General features: G+C 46.6%; 1 protein-coding gene across 1 annotated transcript in view; it reads left to right on the top strand.

Moving 5' to 3' along the window:
- LOC123767985 (uncharacterized) overlaps window positions 1-24701 on the top strand; it is a 46387-nt gene that overhangs the window by 14950 nt on the left and 6736 nt on the right. The window contains exons 4-10 of the mRNA XM_069306655.1: window positions 4126-4259; window positions 5652-5868; window positions 6615-6679; window positions 9108-9188; window positions 11610-11912; window positions 13998-14207; window positions 18779-24701. The exon at window positions 18779-24701 is cut by the window's right edge and continues 6736 nt beyond it. Of these exons, the coding sequence (XP_069162756.1) occupies window positions 4126-4259; window positions 5652-5868; window positions 6615-6679; window positions 9108-9188; window positions 11610-11912; window positions 13998-14207; window positions 18779-18921 (1153 nt within the window). The 3' untranslated portion in view covers window positions 18922-24701. The remainder of the gene's footprint in view (window positions 1-4125; window positions 4260-5651; window positions 5869-6614; window positions 6680-9107; window positions 9189-11609; window positions 11913-13997; window positions 14208-18778) is intronic.

Raw genomic sequence — 24701 nt, 5'->3', positions numbered from 1 at the left:
AACAACATCTCTTTCTAGGCGTTTAACGATGCATAAACAACAGGGCTCCATTAAGGAACATATAATCTCTTCCCATAACCAAACCATCGCCAGAGAAATCCTAGTAAACAACACAGAAATCATCGATAGATACAGCGATAGCAGGCGGCTTGACGTTTGCGAGGCACTACACATCAAGAAGTCAACACCAGCAATCAACAGCCAATTATTGCACAACTATATTCTACCCACCTCAAGACTCCGCTCCAATATAGAAGCATCAAGAAATATGGACCAATAGGCTTTCTACAAACACTTCTATTCAATATCCATTGTTTCGTGTTCTGTCTTGTGTTGATACTTTTAATACCCTATTAATATCCTCTAATGCCACATCATCCTTCCCACCTCACTCAAATGTAATGCCACATCACCCTTCCCACCTCACTCAAATGTAGATATAAAATCAGGGAAACGCAAGTTCTAATCAGTTGTGTATTTGTGAAGTCTTTGAAAATGTAATAAGTTTTACGAAACGCGCCCGTGTCGCGTCAGACTAGAAATAAAAATGAATTTTGGAGAAGTGATTTTTGATTTACCTCCAACAGTGAAGCATAATGTACGAAAGATTGAGAAAATTCGTGTTAGAATTATTAATCTTACTTTTTCGGTCATATTTAATAAAATATATATATATATATATATATATATATATCCAAGCGAGCAGTGTGTAAATAATCTAGATATTGATATTGGGGTGTTGTTTGCTGGGTCGACAAGTGGACCAGGGCTCCGGGGTCGGCCTGGCCCGCCGTGAGGGGCCCCGGGGTCGGCCTGGCCCGTCGTGAGGGCCCCGGGGTCGGCCTGGCCCGTCGTGAGGGCCCCGGGGTCGGCCTGGCCCGTCGTGAGGGGCCCCGGGGTCGGCCTGGCCCGTCGTGAGGGCCCCGGGGTCGGCCTGGCCCGTCGTGAGGGCCCCGGGGTCGGCCTGGCCCGGCGTGAGGGCCCCGGGGTCGGCCTGGCCCGTCGTGAGGGCCCCGGGGTCGGCCTGGCCCGTCGTGAGGGGCCCCGGGGTCGGCCTGGCCCGTCGTGAGAGCCCCGGGGTCGGCCTGGCCCGTCGTGAGGGGCCCCGGGGTCGGCCTGGCCCGTCGTGAGGGCCCCGAGGTCGGCCTGGCCCGTCGTGAGGGGCCCCGGGGTCGGCCTGGCCCGTCGTGAGGGGCCCCGGGGTCGGCCTGGCCCGTCGTGAGGGCCCCGGGGTCGGCCTGGCCCGTCGTGAGGGGCCCCGGGGTCGGCCTGGCCCGTCGTGAGGGCCCCGGGGTCGGCCTGGCCCGGCGTGAGGGCCCCGGGGTCGGCCTGGCCCGGCGCGAGGGGCCAGGCTTCCTACATGGGAAAATTACCACACATTGTTCTCTCTACAGAATGGAAGCCCCGGTGTGGCGGAGGGAGGAGCGCTCTGGTGGTGATGGTTAAGGGGAGAGAGAGGGAAGGGGAAGGGGAAGAGAGAAGGGGGAAAGGGAAAGGGGAGAGGGTTGTCCCCTTCACAGCATAGTGCCTCACTTGACCTGTCCCATATGACACCTTAGAGCTGTAGCTGACCTTCCTCAGTGACCCCACAGAGGAAGAGACACAAACATTTACACCTGCAGAGAGAATTGTAATCTAGGCCCTGAGAGAGAGAGAGCTGAGACAGTTTTCTCAGAAGAAAGAGCCCAAGACTGTTGTTTTACCCGCCTCTAGAGGTATATACCTCTAGCGGTATACCTCTGTCGGTATACCTGAGCAGGTGTAGGTCTGTGGTGAGGACAGCAGACTCTAACTGGTCCACTTGGGTGATATAATTAATTTATTAAAATTCATTTATCACTCTTGAAAAAGAATAGCATTTAAGTAATAATGTGAGACTTGGGAGTCGCTTTTGGTCTCGTATATCTAATGGTTTTTTCTCGATTTATAATGATGATGGCAGTACATATATGTTTATCACATATGTTTATCACATATATGTTTTATCAACACACATATTGTTACACATGTTGGACTCTGTCACAAAATAAAACATTTGGACAAAGATTAGCAATGAATTTTGGGGTGAATTTTAACATTCTAAAATATGATTGTTAATTTTTTAAAAAAATATAAATTTTTTAAGTGGTATACAGTACGTTATTTTAGTGATCTATTGTATTAATAGACGTTGGATGTATTTAGCTGCGTGGTGTATGAGTCGGTTGGTGTCAATCACGCTCCCCTTCTCATCATCTCCCACATACGGGCTCACCATAGCCCGTGCTACTTGGAACTGTTTGTTCCAAGTAGCGAATTTTTAACAACAACATCATCTCCCACACCAAAATAAATGTAAGAGTTTCCCCTTAACTAGAAAGTTAGGAACACAAGCGAGCCATTAAGCTATCGAGACCAATGTATAGAAAACGGCAGTGTTGTGGCGCTTATTAACTTATATTAATGCAGCTTTTTTTGGGGTAAACGGATTGGTTGATTTGGTTAAAAATGCGACGTATTAGGTGAGAGGACGAGTTTGTTAAAGGGGGTTTTTGATTATTATTTCTAAATAGATTTGTAGGTTCTCGACGCTTCATTGGTCGGGATTGTGGCCCCTTTCCACAGCCCTCTCACCCCCTCTCCCTCACTCCCTCCCAGCCTTCCTGGCTCCCTCCCAGCCTTCCTGGCTCCCTCCCAGCCTCCCTCACTCCCTCCCAGCCTCCCTTATCCCTCTCCTTAATCTGGCCAAAACAATGAGGAGTATTCATATGTGCTGAGAATAAATCCCAGCAATGAGGCGGGTCTCGGGCAGGCCTGGCGGCCCGGGCCCTCACCGCCCATTGTTTACAAACAAACGAGGCAACGCGCTGAATCCGGATTCTGGAGGATTGGTGATAGTTTTTATATAATTTTTTATTTATTTTTTTTGCCCGCTGACGGGATGCGAAAACGGGTCTAACCAGCTCACTTCAGCCCCTGCGTGGAAGATGTAGCCCAAAATGGTGTCAGAATCGCGCCAGAGACGCGACCGTGCATGGATGTGTTGTGTTAATCCCCTCAACTGTGGGTGAACATGTAGGCTAGATAGCATCCGCGTTTTTGTGTTTAAATCCGGATTTATAAAGGTGGAAAACGATGGCAATGTTGTAAAGTGGTAGCCCTGAGAGAGAGAGAGAGAGAGAGAGAGAGAGAGAGAGAGAGAGAGAGAGAGAGAGAGAGAGAGAGACGGAGGTAGATAAACAGAGATAAAGGGGTCTCGGTAGTAGAGTGGGATTCGTTCACAACTCATAATCTGGAATACACCATGAAGGAGAATAAAACATTGTGATGGTAGATCTTTTACGTTTTCTATGATACACGTTTCAGCGTTGACTACTGTATTTAGTCAACGTTTTCTTTTCTGTTTTCCATATTATATATATTTTTGACATTATCTCACCGTTCTTTAACTGGTACCACCCACACACTGTGGTACTGCAGGGTGTGGTGGTACCAGTTACTAGTGGTAGCTGTTACTAGTATCCCTGGTACTAGGAACTCCCTTAGTTAACACCCCCCCACCCCAGTAATCCCACAGGTACCACCTCTCACCCGGTACTCTCCCCCGCACACAGGTACCACCTCTCACCCGGTACTCCCCCCCGCCCCACACAGGTACCACCTCTCACCCGGTACTTCCCCCTCCCACACAGGTACCACCTCTCACCCGGTACTCCCCCCCCCCCCACAGGTACCACCTCTCACCCGGTACTCTCCCCCCCCCACACAGGTACCACCTCTCACCCGGTACTCCCCCCCCACACAGGTACCACCTCTCACCCGGTACTCCACCCCCACACAGGTACCACCTCTCACCCGGTACTCCCCCCCGCCCCACACAGGTACCACCTCTCACCCGGTACTCCACCCCCCCCACAGGTACCACCTCTCACCCGGTACTCTCCCCCTCCCCCCACAGGTACCACCTCTCACCCGGTACTCTCCCCCTCCCCACACAGGTACCACCTCTCACCCGGTACTCTCCTCCTCCACAGGTACCACCTCTCACCCGGTACTCCCCCCCCCCACAGGTACCACCTCTCACCCGGTACTCTCCCCCGCCCCACACAGGTACCACCTCTCACCCGGTACTCTCCTCCTCCACAGGTACCAGTGCTTCGTGTACAAGTCGTGGGACAACAACACAGCCTCCGGTATAATGATGGCCCAGAGTGGGGACGCCACCTGCAATGGTCTCTACTCCGTCACGGGGGGCTCCATGACCCTCGTTCTCAGGAGAGGTGGGTTTCTACTCTTGGAGAACCTCGGTTCCTGCCGCTGGTGGCTTGGTTAGGGGTTTCAGTGCTCGAGGAGGCTGGATTTAACGAGATTTTTTACGGTTTCTTATTCGCATTTTTTGTCTTATTTGGTTTCTATGATAGATTTTATGTTCTGTGTGGATTCTATTACTCTCTCTCTCGTTTCTCTGCGGTTTCTGTCAGGTATGGTTTTCGGTGGGGTTTTTAAGAGGTTCTGTTTGGTGTGGTTTCTAATACGCTCCGTTTTTCTGTGTAGATTCTATCAGATTCTATGTTGTGTGTGTGTGGTTTTTTTTTAGCAAGCTCTGTGGTCTGTGTGGTTTCTACTAGCCTCTGTTTTATGTGTGTGGTTTCTACTAGCCTCTGTTTTATGTGTGTGGTTTCTACTAGCCTCTGTTTTATGTGTGTGGTTTCTACTAGCCTCTGTTTTATGTGTGTGGTTTCTACTAGCCTCTGTTTTATGTGTGTGGTTTCTACTAGCCTCTGTTTTATGTGTGTGGTTTCTACCAGGATTCATTTTCTGTGTGATTTTCCATGAAGTTTCATGTTGTGGGGTTTCTACTCAACTCTGTGTTCTGTATGGGTTCGAGCTGGCTCCGTTTTCTATGTTTTCTATCATGCTCCGTTTTCTGTGTTTTCTATCATGCTCCGTTTTCTACGTGGTTTCTTTCAGTCTCCGTTGTTTGTGATTTCTTTCAGGATACATTTTCTGTGTTTTCTACCAGACTTCGTTTTCTATGGGGTTTCTACCAGGTTCCATTTCAAATGATTGTACAAATGGAAAGTTTCGGGTTTTCTGAACTTATTTTTAATATTCCTTTTTTATTCACAAGGGACAAGTTTAAGGTTATCTTGTAGATACCTGTGTGGTGGTTGTGTAGTAGTTATATACAGGTTGTGTAAAGGTTGTGTGGAGGTTGTGTAAAGGTTGTGTAGAGGTTGCCTAAAGGTTGTGTAAAGGTTGTGCAGAGGTTGTGTAAAGGTTGTGTAAAGGTTGTGTAGAGGTTGCCTAAAGGTTGTGTAAAGGTTGTGCAGAGGTTGCCTAAAGGTTGTGTAAAGGTTGTGTGGAGGTTGTGTAAAGGTTGTGTAGAGGTTGCCTAAAGGTTGTGTAAAGGTTGTGCAGAGGTTGTGTAAAGGTTGTGTAGAGGTTGCATACAGGTTGTGTAGAGGTTGTTTAAAGGTTGCGCAGAGGTTGTGTAGAGGTTGCCTAAAGGTTGGTGTAAAGGTTGCACAGAGGTTGTGTAAAAGTTGTGTAGAGGTTGCATACAGGTTGCATAGAGGTTGTATAGTGGTTATAATAACATGATAGTGAGCTCACGTGAGAGCAGACGGTACACTAACCCACATGTCCCCCCCTTCCCTCCTCGTCGACAGTGGACACGAGCGGTAGCAAGTGCAGGTTCCCCGTGTGGTCCAACGGGCCCAAGTGGAGGTCCCTGGACGGCCACACCACCCTGGACGTGAACCGCCACAACTCCACCCTCAAGCTCACCAGTCACGCCCACAGCGGCCCCGTCACTCACGCCTGTCTCGAACCCTTCGCCCACACCAAGCACTCCGCCACCTACGTCACCAGGGTCATATATGGATGGTGAGCCACCCAGGAGCACTGTCAGATACGGACGGAGCGAGAGTGAGATGGGCGGAAATGTGTGTGTGTGAGAGAGAGAGAGAGAGAGAGAGAGAGAGAGAGTGAGAGAGAGAGAGAGAGAGAGAGAGAGGAGAGAGAGAGAGAGAGAGAGAGAGAGAGAGAGAGAGAGAGAGAGTGAGAGAGAGAGAGAGAGAGAGAGAGAGAGAGAGAGAGAGAGCCAGAGAGAGAGAGAGAGAGAGAGAGAGAGAGAGAGAGAGAGAGAGAGAGAGAGAGAGAGAGAGAGAGAGAGAGAGAGAGAGAGAGAGAGAGAGAGAGAGAGAGAGAGAGAGAGAGAGAGAGAGAGAGAGAGAGAGAGAGAGAGAGAGAGAGAGAGAGAGAGAGAGAGAGAGAGTGAGAGAGAGAGAGAGAGAGAGAGAGAGCCAGAGAGAGAGAGAGAGAGAGAGAGAGAGAGAGCCAGAGAGAGAGAGAGAGAGAGAGAGAGAGAGAGAGAGAGAGAGAGAGAGAGAGAGAGAGAGAGAGAGAGAGAGAGTGCTTAACGACCCTGTTCCTTATATAAGCTCACTGACCAATTATAATCAATTATATTGTTACAATCACTAATATACCTTATGGTGCTGGTGTTAAGAGCCAGCACCGCACCATCACAGTAACGGTGTACCACTATACACCAATATAGTGAGTGTGTGTGTGTGTGGTAGGACGAGTAGTGTTAACACCAGCGTCCCTTCTCTCTCTCCCCCTCACAGCACCTCGGGTTACCAGTGCGTCCACATGCTGGCCCGCGACGACCATGTCTTGGAGATTATCATGGGTGAGTCTCTTCCCCCACACTCTCCTCTACCCTCCTTCCTTCACTGGTGTCTCTTCTGTCTTCTTCCTTCACTGGTGTCCTCTCTTCTGCCTCCTTCCTTCACTGGTGTCTCTTTCCTTCACTGGTGTCTCTTTCCTTCACTGGTGTCTCTTCTGCCTTCTTCCTTCACTGGTGTCTCTTCTGCCTCCTTCCTTCACTGGTGTCTCTTCTGCCTCCTTCCTCCACTGGTGTCTCTTCTGCCTCCTTCCTCCACTGGTGTCTCTTCTGCCTCCTTCCTCCACTGGTGTCTCTTCTGCCTCCTTCCTTCACTGGTGTCTCTTCTGCCTTCTTCCTTCACTGGTGTCTCTTCTGCCTTCTTCCTTCACTGGTGTCTCTTCTGCCTCCTTCCTTCACTGGTGTCTCCTTCCTTCAATGATGTCTCTTCTGCCTCCGGTGCTGACTATACTACCACCAGTACTCCATCTCCACAATTGTCTCTTCCTTCAACACAACAATTACAACCACAACTACCACCACTACCACTACTACCACTACTACCACTACTACCACCACTACCACCACTACCACTACTACCACTACTACCACTACTACCACTACTACCACCACTACCACTACTACCACTACTACCACTACTACCACTACTACCACCACTACCACTACTACCACTACTACCACTACTACCACTACTACCACTACTACCACTACTACCACTACTACCACTACTACCACTACTACCACCACTACCACTACTACCACTACTACCACTACTACCACTACTACCACTACTACCACCACTACCACTACTACCACTACTACCACTACTACCACTACTACCACCACTACCACTACTACCACTACTTACACTACCCCTTCTACTATCACTACTACCACTACTACCACTACTACCACTACTACCACCACTACCACTACTACCACTACTTACACTACTACCACTACTACCACCACTACCACTACTACCACTACTACTACCACTACCACTACTACCACTACTTACACTACCCCTTCTACTATCACTACTACCACTACTACCACTACTACCACTACTACCACCACTACCACTACTACCACTACTACCACCACTACCACTACTACCACTACTACCACCACTACCACTACTACCACTACTTACACTACCCCTTCTACTATCACTACTACCAATACTACCACTACTACCACTACTACCACCACTACCACTACTACCACTACTTACACTACTACCACTACTACCACCACTACCACTACTACCACTACTTACACTACCCCTTCTACTATCACTACTACCACTACTACCACTACTACCACTACTACCACTACTACCACTACTACCACTACTACCACCACTACCACTACTACCACTACTACCACCACTACCACTACTACCACTACTACCACTACTACCACTACTACCACCACTACCACTACTATCACTACTACCACCACTACCACTACTACCACTACTTACACTACCCCTTCTACTATCACTACCATTACCTCTGGTACTGGTGTGTTGAGTTGTACTAAGTGGTAGAAGCATGGAGGAGCTGCCTGCAGGAACGAGTGACAGGAGATGATAAGACAGAATAAGGAGCATCTTAGTGACACAAAAAACTGAAGGAGAGAGGCAAGAAAATAGGATAATTAATGTTTAGTAGAAAGTGTGTCAGCAAATATATTAAACTTAAAAACATATTAGAGAATGAAGAGTTAAGATAAGTGAACAAAATCTCTGAGAGACAGAGAGAGAGAGAGAGAGAGAGAGAGAGAGAGAGAGAGAGAGAGAGAGAGAGAGAGAGAGAGAGAGAGAGATAAAGAGAGAGAGAGATAAAGAGAGAGAGAGAGAGAGAGAGAGAGAGAGAGAGAGAGAGAGAGAGAGAGAGAGAGAGAGAGAGAGAGAGAAGAGAGAGATAAGAGAGAGAGAGAGAGAGAGAGAGAGAGAGAGAGAGAGAGAGAGAGAGAGAGAGAGAGAGAGAGAGAGAGAGAGAAAGAGAGAGAGAGAGAGATAAAGAGATAAAGAGAGATAAAGAGAGAGATAAAGAGAGATAAAGAGATAGATAGATAGAGAGAGAGAGAGAGAGAGAGAGAGAGAGAGAGAGAGAGAGAGAGAGAGAGAGAGAGAGAGAGAGAGAGAGAGAGAGAGAGAGAGATAGAGAGAGATAGAGAGAGATAGAGAGAGATAAGAGAGAGATAGAGAGAGAGATAGAGAGAGAGAGAGAGAGAGAGAGAGAGAGAGAGAGAGAGAGAGAGAGAGAGAGTGAGTGAGTGAGTGAGTCCTGCCCTCTCACTACCCCTTGTCCTGGGTGTACTTGACCTCTAATGACCCGAGGAACCCCCCTTAAAACACCACTACCCCCCCCCCCCCCCCTCCTACCCGGCCGACCCCTGCTGACCTGGTGTTGACCTTCCACAGGTAAGGTCACTCCGGTGGCCGTGGCTGCCTGCTCCCCGCAGTACTTCGACATCTCCTCCAACAACTTCACCACCTTCGTCAGTGAGTATTACCTCCCATAGTATTACCTCCCATAGTATTACCTCCCATAGGGAGTATTACCTCCAATAGTATTACCTCCCATAGTGAGTATTACCTCCCATAGTATTACCTCCCATAGTGAGTATTACCTCCCATAGTATTACCTCCCATAGTGAGTATTACCTCCCATAGTATTACCTCCCATAGTATTACCTCCCATAGTGAGTATTACCTCCCATAGTATTACCTCCCATAGTGAGTATTACCTCCCATAGTATTACCTCCCATAGTGAGTATTACCTCCCATAGTATTACCTCCCATAGTATTACCTCCCATAGTATTACCTCCCATAGTGAGTATTACCTCCAATAGTATTACCTCCCATAGTATTACCTCCCACAGTGAGTATTACCTCCCATAGTATTACCTCCCATAGTGAGTATTACCTCCCATAGTATTACCTCCCATAGTATTACCTCCCATAGTATTACCTCCCATAGTATTACCTCCCATAGGGAGTATTACCTCCAATAGTATTACCTCCAATAGTATTACCTCCAATAGTATTACCTCCCATAGTATTACCTCCCATAGTATTACCTCCCATAGTGAGTATTACCTCCCATAGTATTACCTCCCATAGTATTACCTCCCATAGGGAGTATTACCTCCCATAGTATTACCTCCCATAGTATTACCTCCCATAGTATTACCTCCAATAGTATTACCTCCCATAGTATTACCTCCCATAGTATTACCTCCCATAGTATTACCTCCAATAGTATTACCTCCCATAGTGAGTATTACCTCCTTCAGAGGGTATTATCTTCCTGAGTGAGTTTTAACTCCTTCAGTGAGTATTCAACCATGACAACACAGCGGGGTTGTCACACACACACACACACACACACACACACACACACACACACACACACACACACACACACACACACACACACACACACACACACACATACACACACACACATGAGAAGGATTAAGACAGTGGAGGACAGCTTGAGGCTTCAAGAAGACCTGGACAAGCTGCAAGAATGGTCGAACAAATGGTTGTTATAGTTTAACCCAAGCAAATGCAATGTAATGAAGATAGATGTAGGGAGCAGGAGACCAGATACAAGGTATCATTTGGGAGATGAAATTCTTCAAGAATCTAAGAAAGAGAGAAAGACCTGGGGGTTGATATCACGCCAGACCTGTCCCCTGAAGCTCATATCAAGAGGATAACATCAGCGGCATATGCCAGATTGGCTAACATAAGAACGGCCTTTAAAAACTTGCGTAAGGAATCTTTCAGAACTTTGTATACCACATATGTCAGACCAATCCTGGAGTATGCGGCTCCAGCATGGAGTCCATATCTAGTCAAGCATAGGACTAAACTGGAAAAGGTTTAAAGGTTTGCCACCAGACTAGTACCCGAACTGAGAGGTATGAGCTACGAGGAGAGACTACGGGAATTGAACCTCACGTCACTGGGAGACAGAAGAGTTAGAGAGGACACGATCACCACATACAAGATTCTCAGAGAAATTGATAGGGTAGATAAAGACAAGACTTTTTAACACAAGAGGCACACGCACTAGGGGACACAAGTGGAAATTGAGTGCCCAATTGAGCCATAGAGACGTTAGAAAGAATTTGTTCAGTGTCAGAGTAGTAGACAAATGGAATGCATTAGGAAGTGATGTGGTGGAGGCTGACTCCATACACAGTTTCAAGTGTAGATATGATAGAGCCCAGTAGGCTCAGGAACCTGTACACCTGTTGATTGACGGTTGAGAGGCGGGACCAAAGAGCCAGAGCTCAACCCCCGCAAGTACAACAAGTCGGTACACCAATATATATATATATATATATATATATATATATATATATATATATATATATATATATATATATATATATATATATATATGCGAGACTTAGGTGACTGAAAAAGAAATGCAAAATGTTCACCGTGTTCAAGAAGAACAGGAGAACAAAGATGGAGAGAGTGGAGAGAAACCACAGGTACGCACGCCAACATAACTCACTCTCACAATATGGAGTAAATAAACGTAATTAAACCCTTAAGAGTGTTCCGAATTCTCGCAAGAGTTGAGTGACGCAACGACGGATTCTTTGCGTCTCTCAACTTCTGGATTCAACTGGATTCTTCAAATTCAAAGAGATGAGTAGAGAGCAGTACTCTAAGAACCTTGTGCAGGCGATGAGTCACAATAACGTGGCTAAAGTATGTTCACCAGATCACATACTAGAAGGTGAAGGGACGACGACGTTTCGGTCCATCCTGGACCATTCTCAAGTCGACAATCGACTTGAGAATGGTCCAGGACGGACCGAAACGTCGTCGTCTCTTCACCTTCTAGTGTGTGGTCTGGTCAACTCTTAAGAACCTTTCCTCTTCCCCCCTGACACAGGAAGCACGGCTGAGAGCCGACAGTGCCCGGGAACGGGGCGTTACGAGGTGGTTGGCGGCGGCAGCGTCGGTGTGGACATCCGGGCCTCCGCGGTGGCGTCCACGTCGCGGAGTGGCGGCGGCGGCGGCGGGGGCAGTGTGGCAGGCGGGGGCGGGCTGGGTGTCCCTGGCGGGGGCGGCAGCGGCGGCGAGCTCATCCCTGGCCACCACAGCTCCGAGTGTGAGGACCTGCCCTACACCTCCCTCTCCGTCGGCTGCTCCACCACCGACACCCTCGTCATCAGTAACCGCTGCTCCTCTGCAGGTAAGGTCGTCTCGCCCCGCTACACTGCTCCATTGTTTATGTCTCACGCTACTCTCATCTCACTCATCTTCACACCTTCTCTACGACAGCTTTTCGTTATCTTTTGTAGACCTGCTTCTGTAAACACGGACACACGGAAGAGAGAGAGAGAGAGAGAGAGAGAGAGAGAGAGAGAGAGAGAGAGAGAGAGAGAGAGAGAGAGAGAGAGAGAGAGAGAGAGAGAGAGAGAGAGAGAGAGAGGAGGGATTATGTCTCACACTTTATATGTATGAAGTATTAATTTAGCAAGAGTGGTGCCATTGTTGAATTGTGGAGTGTTAGCTGCTTGTTCGAGACTTCATTGACCTCTCCTAGACCTCACTGACCTCTGATAGACGTCATTGACCTCTCCTAGCCCTCACTGACCTCTGATAGACGTCATTGACCTCTCCTAGCCCTCACTGACCTCTGATAGACGTCATTGACCTCTCCTAGCCCTCACTGACCTCTGATAGACGTCATTGACCTCTCCTAGCCCTCACTGACCTCTGATAGACGTCATTGACCTCTCCTAGATTTTATTGACCTCTTCTAGACGTCATCTACATGAGAGTCCTTCTTCCAGCGTGGTCCTCTTCTCTGGACTCTGTTATGTAGGCCCGCCTCTTGTAGCTCCTCCTCTGTAGGCCCGCCTCTTGAAGTTCCTCCTTTGTAGGCCCAAGCGTCAGTTCCTCTGTAGAGTGGTGAACCACGATCATGTTAGCTGACAGTGGCCGGATGAGGTAATACACTAACTATCCTTCAGATGAACAAATCCACAAGGGCCGTGACGAGGATTCGAACCTGCGTCCGGGAGCATCCCTTGTGGATTTGTTCATTTGATGCATCACGTTAGTGTGATCTGTGTGTGTGTAACTATCCTTCACCTTATACATTCAAATTACGTATAAGAGAGAGAGAGAGAGAGAGAGAGAGAGAGAGAGAGAGAGAGAGAGAGAGAGAGAGAGAGAGAGAGAGAGAGAGAGAGAGAGAGAGAGAGAGAGAAAAAAAAAGCCTGTTTGGTGAATACTCCGCATGTCAATGTTTACCATTTGACGCTGGAGGATCTCTGTAGCCCTTATGGCTCAGGGAGGGAGCAAGCCAGGGCTGAGTGGCTGTAAAGTTAATTTTAACGAGAAATACGACAGTTTAGAGTTGCTGTAGTGTGTTAAGGCAGGCGACCCAACGACTGTGTGTGTGTGTGTGTGTGTGTGTGTGTGTGTGTGTGTGTGTGTGTGTGTGTGTGTGAGCCTTGCTTAGCGGACTTGCTTGCTGCTTCCTCGCTGTTTTATTTCCATATAACACTGGCAATTCACTGTTTTATTTTCACATTAAAGTTGTTTAGTGATAAAGATTATAGCTGCAAATGCTTGTTTATATATATATATATATATATATATATATATATATATATATATATAAATATATATATATATATATATATATATATATATATATATATATATCAAATAATTTGTACATAAATTGTTGAAATGGGCAGAACATATTAGGAGCCACTGCACAGTGTGCAATATGTACACTCATCCACACACCCAGGTACCCCTGTACCCCCAGGTACACACCCAGGGACCCCTGTACCCCCAGGTACACACCCAGGGACCCCTGTACCCCCAGGTACACACCCAGGGACCCCTGTACCCCCAGGTACACACCCAGGGACCCCTGTACACCCAGGTACACACCCAGGGACCCCTGTACCCCCAGGTACACACCCAGGTGATACCCCTGTACACCCAGGTACACACCCAGGGACCCCTGTACCCCCAGGTACACACCCAGGGACCCCTGTACCCCCAGGTACACACCCAGGTGATACCCCTGTACACCCAGGTACACACCCAGGGACCCCTGTACCCCCAGGTACACACCCAGGGACCCCTGTACCCCCAGGTACACACCCAGGTACCCCTGTACACCCAGGTACACACCCAGGGACCCCTGTACCCCCAGGTACACACCCAGGGACCCCTGTACCCCCAGGTACACCCCCAGGGACCCCTGTACCCCCAGCCACACCCCCGCACTAAGAGCCGCGCCCCTCCACAGAGTACTCGTGTCACGGCTGGTGGGAGGAGGGCGGGCGGCAGTACCTGGTAGTGACGCCCATCTCACGCAGCAGTAAGGGCTTCCGCCACCTGTGTCTGGTGCTGGACCACGGCTCCGGCGTCCTCTCCCTGGCCTCCTCCACCCTCTCCTGCGGCAGGGACCTCACCCCAGGCCTCCACGGCCACATCGCCCTCAACACCACCAGTGTTGGTCAGTATACCTACCTCTCTGTCTCTGTCTCTGTCTCTCTCTCTCTCTCTCTCTCTCTCTCTCTCTCTCTCTCTCTCTCTCTCTCTCTCTCTCTCTCTCTGTCTCTGTCTCTGTCTCTGTCTCTCTCTCTGTGTCTCTCTCTCTCTCTCTCTGTCTCTCTCTCTCTCTGTCTCTCTCTCTCTGTCTCTGTCTCTCTCTCTCTCTCTCTCTCTCTCTCTCTCTCTCTGTCTCTCTCTCTCTGTCTCTGTCTCTGTCTCTGTCTCTCTGTCTCTCTCTCTCTCTCTCTCTCTCTCTCTCTCTCTCTCTCTCTCTCTCTCTCTCTCTCTCTCTCTCTCTCTCTCTCTCTCTCTCTCTCTCTGTCTCTGTCTCTCTGTCTGTCTCTGTCTCTCTCTCTCTCTCTCTCCTGCTTGTTACCTCCCTTCATACTAATGTCTCCCTCCTTCATACTTGATTTTACAATTGTTTCAGTGTGATTAGTGCCCTGTATTGTATGCCATACTGTGAGTGGGCTCATGCTGAATTCCAGTAACCATTTCTTGGATGGAATCTACAGCTTGTGTATGTGTGGAAGTATTCAATTATCTTCTGATTCCCCTCGCTAATATTACATCCTGTGCAACCCTTGGCAAATAGGACCCCTAGCCTAGACATTTTGGCCTAGACTTTTCCCCTAAGGCCAAACATTGATGTACTAAAAATGGAGCGGTTGGTGAAATTGATGTGATGTCCCGTTCTCTGTAGGTTAGGTTCGGGTTATTTTGTTCCACAGTTTAAGTTAGGTCGGGAACGTTCTGGAGAACGAGCTGCTGTGGTTAGGTCAATGACATAGATGAGGAATAGTTTGGGTCCTTGGACTGATTCTTGGGGAACTGCTATTGTTACCCTGTGTCAGTTGGCCTTCTTGTTCCCCTCACTTTGACTCCTGTCTGTTAGGTACTCTCTCTCTCTTACTTATTGTAATGCTCTTGTGATTGCTCTCACCTGCTTCTCAAGTTTGAGTATTAATTGTTTATCCTGAACTGTATTAAAAATTTTTTGGAAGACTCTAGAAATATGCAAGATGGCCGCTCCATCTTATTTTATTACCTTATAGTATGACTCCAGTGTGCTAATTGTGCGTTGTTTACCTTTAAGGCTGTGTTGATGATTGTTTACAACTCTAATTCTGTCTAGATAGTCTTGAAGTCTCACCTTTACAGTTGTATATAGGGTTAAGTCTCAAGTTGATGCAGGGTATGTTGGTTAGTAGCACTAGTTCACATATCCTCTCTAGCCTCTTTGTTATCTATTGATTCCACATTTGCCATCTTCCAGCTGCTGGGCAATTCTCCCCTGGCTAATAAATAATTGAAGGTCAGTGCTGGAGGTACGGTGAGGGCGTGTGCAGCCTCTTTCAACAACTAAGGGGATACATTGTGTGATCCTGCAGCCCCCGTTGCGTCTAGTATCTCTATAGTTGACTCATTACCCTCTCTTAGGCTACCTCTCCTTCACCTCTAGAGCTCCTCCGGCTCTAGCGTCAACACGCCGTGAAGGCTTGCACTAGAGTCTGTAGAAATATTTGGTTACTGTCCTCCTCACCTCTCTGTTGTTAAGGTAGTCACTTGGTCCTTCACGTGACTCTTGCTGGTAATATGGCCATCTTATCTTGAGGTTATCTTTAGATGATTTCGGGGCATTTTAGTGTCCCCGCGGCCCGGTCCTCGACCAGGCCTCCACCCCCAGGAAGCAGCCCGTGACAGCTGACTAACACCCAGGTACCTATTTTACTACTAGGTAACAGGGGCATAGGGTGAAAGAAACTCTGTCCAATGTTTCTCGCCGGCGCCTGGGATCGAACCCAGGACCACAGGATCACAAGTCCAGCGTGCTGTTCGTTCGGCCGACCGGCTCCCTCTATGGAGTAACTTGTAGCTCTTTCTTGCCCCGTGGATGAAATGTCTGTTTTGAGAGGTCTTATTTCCTTGATGTTGCTGTTGGGTTTATATTCACTTCTGCTGCATTGCTCTTCTATTCTTTTTATATTTTTGTGTTTTTATTTTTGTATTTGTATATACAAGAGTTCGTCCAACCACTTGGGGTGGACGGTAGAGCGACGGTCTCGCTTCATGCAGGTCGGCGTTCAATCCCCGACCGTCAACAATAGAATAGGTTAGGTTAGGTTACGGTTAGGTTACGGTTAGGTTACGGTTAGGTTACGGTTAGGTTAGGTTAGGTTATGGTTAGGACGGGGCACCATTCCTTCCCCTGCTCCGTCTCATCCCAAATCCTTATCCTATCCCCCTTCCCAGTGCTATATAGTCGTAATGGCTTGGCGCTTTTCCCTGATAATTATCTTCCTTCATTCTCGTTCATTCTTCTTGCCTTCGTTCATTCTAGTAAAGCCATCAGTGCGCGCAGCCTTTTGGGCTCAATATTTTCCATCCGCCCTCTTCTGTTTTATGCTTGTTGTCATTGTCTATTAACCCTTATGCTCTTTTTTTTTAGAAAATTAATTAAAAAATCTTAGAAACTTACAGAGAAAGTTATGTTAAGTTTGAGAAGAAACAAATGTAGGTTTTCTAGTTTGGTCATTGTGGTGTTGAGAGAGAGAGAGAGGGGGGGGGGGGGGAATTTATCCCCAGACAAAAATAAAATGACAATAATAAATTAGAATATTCTAAAAATATTTCAAATTAACATATATAACAAAAACAATTCAAAAAATAATTTGTTTCTACTAAGTGGAAATAAAGTACAGTTTAATATTTTCCCAACTTTGGCTCCGGCTCACTGACAAAAGTATTTCCAAAATTAAATAATATATATTTTTATTCATATGAACTTGTATCAAAAAACATATGTAGATGGCAGGAAAATGACTTAAAACATTTGTTAGGTGCCATAATGTGGGTTCAATGAGCAATATAAAGCAGGGTGTGGTTCAGTAGAACTTCGGTTTCAACCCTTTTACCCTGTCGTAGCTCAGTCGATGAAGGCAGTGTCTGGGATGCTCCCAGACGCAGGTTCGAATCCTCGTCACTGCCCTTGTGGATTTGTTTCAGGGTGTGGCTGCCTCGTCCACCATCCTCTACCACATCCCCTACCACATCCCCTCGGGCGTGTTCCTCCCACTCTCCATCCAACCTTGTCCTCTCGAATAATACATCGCATTTTGAAGTCAAAATCTGATTTGTAATTTTGAAGTCAAAATCATAATTTGAAGTCATAATATGATGTCTTATAAAATCATAGCGGCTCGCTAAATTGACCGGCTGTTACTTTCCTGTTCGTGGCTCCATCGGTTAGGTTAGGTTATGGTTAGGTTAGGTTAGGTTATGGTTAGGTTATGGTTACGGTTAGGTTAGGTTACGGTTAGGTTACGGTTAGGTTAGGTTACGGTTAGGTTAGGTCAGGTTAGGTTAGGTTATGGTTAGGTTAGGTTACGGTTAGGTTAGGTTAGGTTAGGTTACGGTTACGGTTAGGTTACGGTTAGGTTAGGTTATGGTTAGGTTAGGTTACGGTTAGGTTAGGTTACGATTAGGTTAGGTTAGGTTACGGTTAAGTTAGGTTAGGTTATGGTTAGGTTACAGTGATTCGGGCAGTTTAGTACATTAATTTTGTGAGGTTGGAACAACTCGAGAGGACGGGCTGGTTCATCACTGAATCATCTACTATTTCCGTAGATTCGTGAGGGAAAACCCCTATTATCATCACAAATAATACACAAAAATTACTAATATCATCAAATAATTATTAAATTACATCGGGACCAACCGCGCACGGAGACTAACGTGCTAAAAACGCTCCGAGGCGGGAATAGCAGTGTAAGGGTTAAGACATTGATGGTGATGTTCTCTCGTACATCTGTCTCCTAGTGGTTGCATGTATCTCTTCTCAGCCTTTTGGGCATCTTTATTTGATTTCGTGCATCATTTCTGGATTATTTTCCTGTATGTCTTTATGAAATTAAGTGATAATCACACACACACACCGGAAGACAATTTCTTGCGTTGTGTGTGTGTGTGTACTCACCTAGTTGTGTTTGCAGGGGTTGAGCTCTGGCTCTTTGGTCCCGCCTCTCAACCGCGTGTGTGTGTGTGTGTGTTATTTACTATGTGTACCTTCGATTTGTGTCTGCAGGATCGAGCTGTTAGCTCTTAGACTGCTTGAGTGTGTGTATTAAATAATTACGCTTACACTTGATATTCTAAACCCTTACTAAAAAAAAATTATAGGTGTCTTTAACTTTACTGAATATAATTTATGTGGGGTAACATTAATTAAAAGAGTCAATAAGTGTGCTGATGTTAGAACTCTTTTTTTTAAATTTCCGGTTATTGAAGCAAATTTTTTACCTTTATATTTGAACACTGATACCATTAAATTGTCTTTGTTTACCCATAAATTATGCATTTTCTTCTTCATGAAGAAACTTAAAAATATCATGCCGTGTATATTGCTTTTACCCCGTTTTCTTTCTTAGAGCCGCATCAACGTTAGCATAGTTGTCCTTGTTAGCATGCTGTATCCCGGTGAGAACAATAACACGTGTGAGGATATAACACCTACTTGCGTCTTCCCCTTTACAGGCGGGTGCAGGTCCAGTCCCCCAATAAACGGGGGTTGCGGGCTGGTGCCGTCGGTGTGGGTGCTGCTGGTGGTGACGGCGCTGCTGGCGCTGCTGGCGCCAACGTCAGCGTCGCCCTCTGGCGTGGTGGTGGCGTGGTGGTAACCTTCTCACCGTAGCCGGAGAAATCACACCAGTTCAGTGTGTGTTGTGGAGCGATAATCACAATTACAGTGAAATGGCTGTGCAGGAATCACATTGGCCAAGATCATTGTCCAAGAAGTGAACAATAGGTCTTAGTGAGGCATAGTGATTTATGGAAGAGAAGATAACAAAAAACACTTAGAACTGCTAATAATAATAATTATGTGTATTGAAGTTTAGAGTGATAGTAGCATTACTAGTGTTAATTTCCGTCTGGTAGGTTGGAGAGCCTGTGTGTGTTACCGTAGAACTGCCCTTGTCTACAGCAGGTGTAGCAGCCGACCTGTGTTGATACACTCGACGAATACCAGTCCCGATGGTGTCTCGCTGTCATCATGTACCAAAGATAGGCTTTTAATATACCTGTAGCAAGCCAGGTTCGCAACGAGTCCCAGCACCAGTGATGGGCCGCTGGTGGGTTGTGCTCGCCTCCGCCAGGAGCACCGACCCCCCAGCTCACCTCTCGCCCTCGACCTCTTGGGCGTCCTGGAGACTGCGCACCTGACTTGCCTCTCGTGTGACCGTCAGCTCGGGGCCCGGTCCCCTCTCCAACACCCACACGCACACTAATCCAACTCAAATAATTGGCAGTTCAAGCAAATAGTGAAACTATACGAAGCAAAGTTCAGTGAAAGTGTGTGTGTTTTTGTTTGTGTTGGCAGAACTGGAAGGTGGAACCAGGCACTGAGCTGTTCATGAATGGAGTGGTAGTTAGTGAGCTTGTGGTAGTTTGTGGACACTTGAACGAGCCTCTGGGGAGCGTCTGTCGGCCCCAGAAGATCAACACCACTGATACATTGGTGACTTACCACGTGCTAACGACAGGAAGCCATTAAACCTAGTGATTATTAGTGGCAACAAAATGTGACTATGTGTGTGCTCCGTGATGATGCGTGACACTGTTCCTCTACCACTAGACTCTTACCAATCTTGTGTGTCTGCAAATATTATCATGTATGTAAATAAGCTCACTCAAACAAACATGTCTTAACAAATAGTGAACTCAGCGAGAAGCTTATACAGTAAGAGGAATGGTAGGGAGTCTTGAGCGCCTTCAACCATGCGGACGGGATTACGCAAAGAAAAATAAGGATTCTCATAATTATAGTTTTTTCCTTTTTTGGAATTGAACCTCGAGAATTTCCGTATTATAATCCAGTAGAAGCCGTCCGAGGAGCATAGTCGAACACACGCTGAGTGCCCTTTACTGAGCACAACTGGTGCCACTTGCTGACTGTAGATGGCTACCCTGTGTGTCACCAGCCAATAAGAAGCTGCCGTTCCCAGGAGCCCCGCGGTGAGTTTGACTTGGCACCCTGAGAAAGAGCATAGAAAGATACCTTATAAGACGCAAAAGTCTGTACAGAGTAACCTGGACAATGGTTCCCTGTAGTGAGTTCAGACAGTCTAGTTTGGAGAGACAATTGGTGAGCCCCTGAGCGAGCATGATGGGACGGTCTATTCAATAAGCACGTCTGGGTATCCTGTAAGATATCCAGAATTTGATCGTAACTGTTTGCAAAAAAAGATACGTTACTTCGAACATTCAAATGAGTTGAACTGTCAGAATTAATATTACTGGAACTCTGCAGTGAGCATAGGAAGATGCCCCTGAACAGGCATGAGAGGGTGCCCTTGAGCAAGCATAGAAGGGTGCCCTTGAGCAAGCATAGAAGGGTACCCTTGAGCAAGCATAGAAGGGTGCCCTTGAGCAAGCATAGAAGGGTGCCCTTGAGCAAGCATAGAAGGGTGTGCCCTTGAGCAAGCATAGAAGGGTGTGCCCTTGAGCAAGCATAGAAGGGTGCCCTTGAGCAAGCATAGAAGGGGGGTGCCCTTGAGCAAGCATGTCTGGGAACCGTAGTGTAACTAGGTGCCCCTGAGCGAGCGTGCACCAGAGGCCCGGGAACGAGCACTAGCTAATGCTCCAGAGAGGGTAGGGCAGCGTGACCAGTGATATACATGTGCAGTACGGTGGAGCCACTTATTAATATTTACATGTAGGAGGGTGTTTATGTTTTGAATGCCTGTTTGATAAAGCACTTTTATTAGCTGTGATGCAGAAAGCAAAGCAAGTGATTTCTTTTCATAGTTGAATTATATTATTTGCTCGAGTGTTAACAGGAGCCATGTTTGTGTACAAAAGTAGAGCTTTATCGGACAGAAAGTTTACAACACACACACACACACACAGACACACACACACACACACACACACACACACACACACACACACACACACACACACACACACACACACACACACACACACACACACACACACACACCTGGTGGAGATGGTGTGTCACAGACTACATGGCTCACTCCAATATCTTGCAGAAATGAATGGATATGAGTGCTTGTTTAAACTGCAAACTTACGAGAGCATTGCAATGTCACCTTGACGTGGAAGCTGCCCCTGACCAGCATACTGCAGCTGCACAAGGTCACGGGAATGTTGCGTCTGGGGGTTCCTGTGGTAGGCGGGTGCCAAGCACGGGTGAGTCTGTGTATCTGAGGACCCCGTCTGTGGGGACACTTGTGGACCCTCTTCTGTGGAATTTCTATGGACCCCCATATAATGGGACACCTGTGAATCACTTCTGAGGGACTCCTGTGCCTCACATTCGTGGGACATCTGTGGGACACCAGCCCCACCACCTCTGTAATATAAGCAGTGACGATGAACCAAAGTGGCCCTCCAGCAGTTACTCAAGGGACCACTAATGTAGTTGGACATGTGTTTGCTTCTTAAACCAGCTGTTGCCCTGGGTGTCGTGTGCTGAGTGGGTGTACCTAGTGTACCTGCCACACTCGCGCGGGTGTAGACGTGTGTGTATGCCAGCTGAGTACGTGTGAGTATATTACACAAGTTGTTATATGTTATGCAGAGTAGTATAAGCTGTGGATAATGTTAAATGTTGTGGGTGAGACGGGAGGCTCTGGCCGGGTGGAAGGTGGGGGACTTTGGCCTTGACCTAACTTGCTCTATATAGAGTTTTAGTACCTCTCTCTCTCTCTCTCTCTCTATTAATATTTTTGGTTTTTGGTACTGTGATGAACCGGTTTATCCTTACGTGGTAATGTGTCTACTTATGGTGGGGAGACTAAGACCAGCAGCTGCGAGGGTCGGCAACATCTCTCCTGAATACATCACAAAACATCCGCTGTTGAAGAAGGTCTTAGCCAGCCAGAGCGCCTCACTCAGAGAGACCGTGATTGTGGCGACAACCTTTAGATCTGAGTGACAGATTCTTCGTCTTAGTAAATAATATGGTGGGTGTGGAGCGCCCGTTGTTGTCTAGGGTGTAGCTGGCCCTAATGCTCAAGTGTGGTCCTCCTCTTTCTTTACCTTGTGTTCTCTTCAAGTAACCAGTCATGTCTCTACTCTCTCTCTCTCTTCTCTCCTTCGTGGCATTTTGGCATTGTTGCTTTCTCTTCTCCGTCGTTATTTCTTCCTCTTTCTCCTTCTCTTCTCGTTCTCATCCTCCTGCTCTCCTCCCTTAATCTGATATATTCCTCCCATAAGTATATCCCTCCCATAACCTGATATATTCCTTCCTTAACCTGGTATATTCCTCCCATAACCTGGTATATTCCTCCCATTACCTGGTATATCTCTCCCATAACCTGATATATTCCTCCCATTACCTGGTATATTCCTCCCATAACCTGGTATATCCCTCCCATAACCTGATATATTCCTCCCTTAACCTGGTATATTCCTCCCATTACCTGGTATATCTCTCCCATAACCTGATATATTCCTCCCTTAACCTGGTATATTCCTCTCATAACCTGGTATATCCCTCCCATAACCTGATATATTCCTCCCATAACCTGATATATTCCTCCCTTAACCTGGTATATTCTTCTCATAACCTGATATATCCCTCCCATAACCTGATATATCCCTCCCATAACCTGATATATTCCTCCCATAACCTGGTATATTCTTCCCATAACCTGATATATTCCTGCCTTAACCTGATATATCCCTCCCATAACCTGATATATTCCTCCCATAACCTGATATATTCCTCCCATAACCTGATATATTCCTGCCTTAACCTGATATATTCCTTCCATAACCTGATATATTTCTCCCATAACCTGATATATACTGTGGTGAACCGCCTCACTGACGGCCCTGGTTCACGCCCACACATCCAATACTTCAAGTAATATTTACATGTCTTAAAGAACCACCTGGGAACATAGACTGGTGGTAGAGGACCTCCTTGGCCTCGTTACGAGTCCGTCAGTAGTTGGTGGGAGTCACTCAAGACTTGTAACAGTGTACCACCGTCTTCTACTTTGTCTTGAAGGGCAAAGGACCCTTATTTCTGTCTCCCGATTCAATCGAGATTATTAATTACTATAAATAGCCAGACATAGAGACATGAGAGAATGAAATCACATTGAGAAATGATAGAAGAAAGATATTTTCAGTTCACAATAATCTATTTATTATTTAATCTATTTAAAGATCACATATTTAACTCAAAATTAAACCAGGGGACATTTTCCTGCCTAGAATCTCTGGTATTAATTAATAAGTCCCGAAATTAATTATGGAATTAGTAGTTTCTTATTTACAGGACACGGGGGGGGGGGGTGTTCTACCAGGATACACTCCACACCGAATTCCTTCTTAAATGTAAGTCTACGCTAATAAACACCTCACCCTCTCCCCCCCGCATCTTTTTTAAGGCAAGCAGCCACCATAATGCTAAAGACTCTCCCATATTGTTGTCTCTGATGGAACACCGAGGCTCGCCCTCTTCAGGAGAGGCCCTTTCCTTACGAGGCTGAGTCTTGGTGTTCCATATACTGTTACAGGTACCCCTCGGCCTAGCCCTGATGAACAACCTAGGCCTGGCTTGGGTTAGCCAATCCCAGTGACCAAGTTCTCCTTATCCTACTCCACGTCTTTTCTCCTTCTCCTGCTGCTCCTCTTTCTCCTGCTGCTGCTGCTGCTCCTTCTCCTGCTGCTCCTCCTGCTCCTCCTCCTTCTCCTGCTGCTCCACACCCTCCATATCGTCAACATTCCCACCTCTCCTCTGATTAAATAATGACATTCCTGTTTTATTTGTCATAGAGGAAGAAGTATATTTTTATGAGTATAATGTCATGGTTATAAATGACTGGTCGAGTTACTGTGGAGAATTAAGCCAAAGATTTAAGCTTCGGGTACAAAAAAAAGAAGTATCTTGTCAACATTAAAAATTAGAAAGTAGCTTTGAAAAGCGGCCATATTTACTGTTTTTTTTCTTACATATATATATATATATATTTTTCTCAGTGCCATGTTATGTATGAAGTATCAGTTAACACTGGAATGTGGTTTTAAATAATTCCAGTAAATTTAAATTTAGGTCTTGTATATTCTGTGATTGGCTGAGGATGAGCCAATCACATCTAGCGCTAAGATAGCTTATTTGCTTGTGATTGGTTCGTGTTTATTTTTGATATGATGAGAGTTCTTGATATTCCGTTGACGATGTAGCTTATTATATATACAATTATTAATTGTCGAATAACTATGCAATCGTTTAATGTTTAGAAAAGCGTATGGTTACAGGAAGGTTTATATAGAGAGCCCCAGACGTCGCCTGCAACACAACATCTTAACATTCCTTCTTACCCAACTAAAGACTAATGTCGTAGGAAACAAATTACTCTGAAAGGCTTTTTAAATTATTATTAAGACAAAAGCAGAGACTAAATATATAATATATATA

This window comes from Procambarus clarkii, chromosome 58, assembly GCF_040958095.1.
Source record: "Procambarus clarkii isolate CNS0578487 chromosome 58, FALCON_Pclarkii_2.0, whole genome shotgun sequence".
Taxonomy (NCBI): Eukaryota; Metazoa; Arthropoda; class Malacostraca; order Decapoda; family Cambaridae; genus Procambarus; species Procambarus clarkii.
The sequence above is the reverse complement of the archived record's forward strand: the minus strand, read 5'-3'. Positions and strand labels throughout refer to the sequence as shown.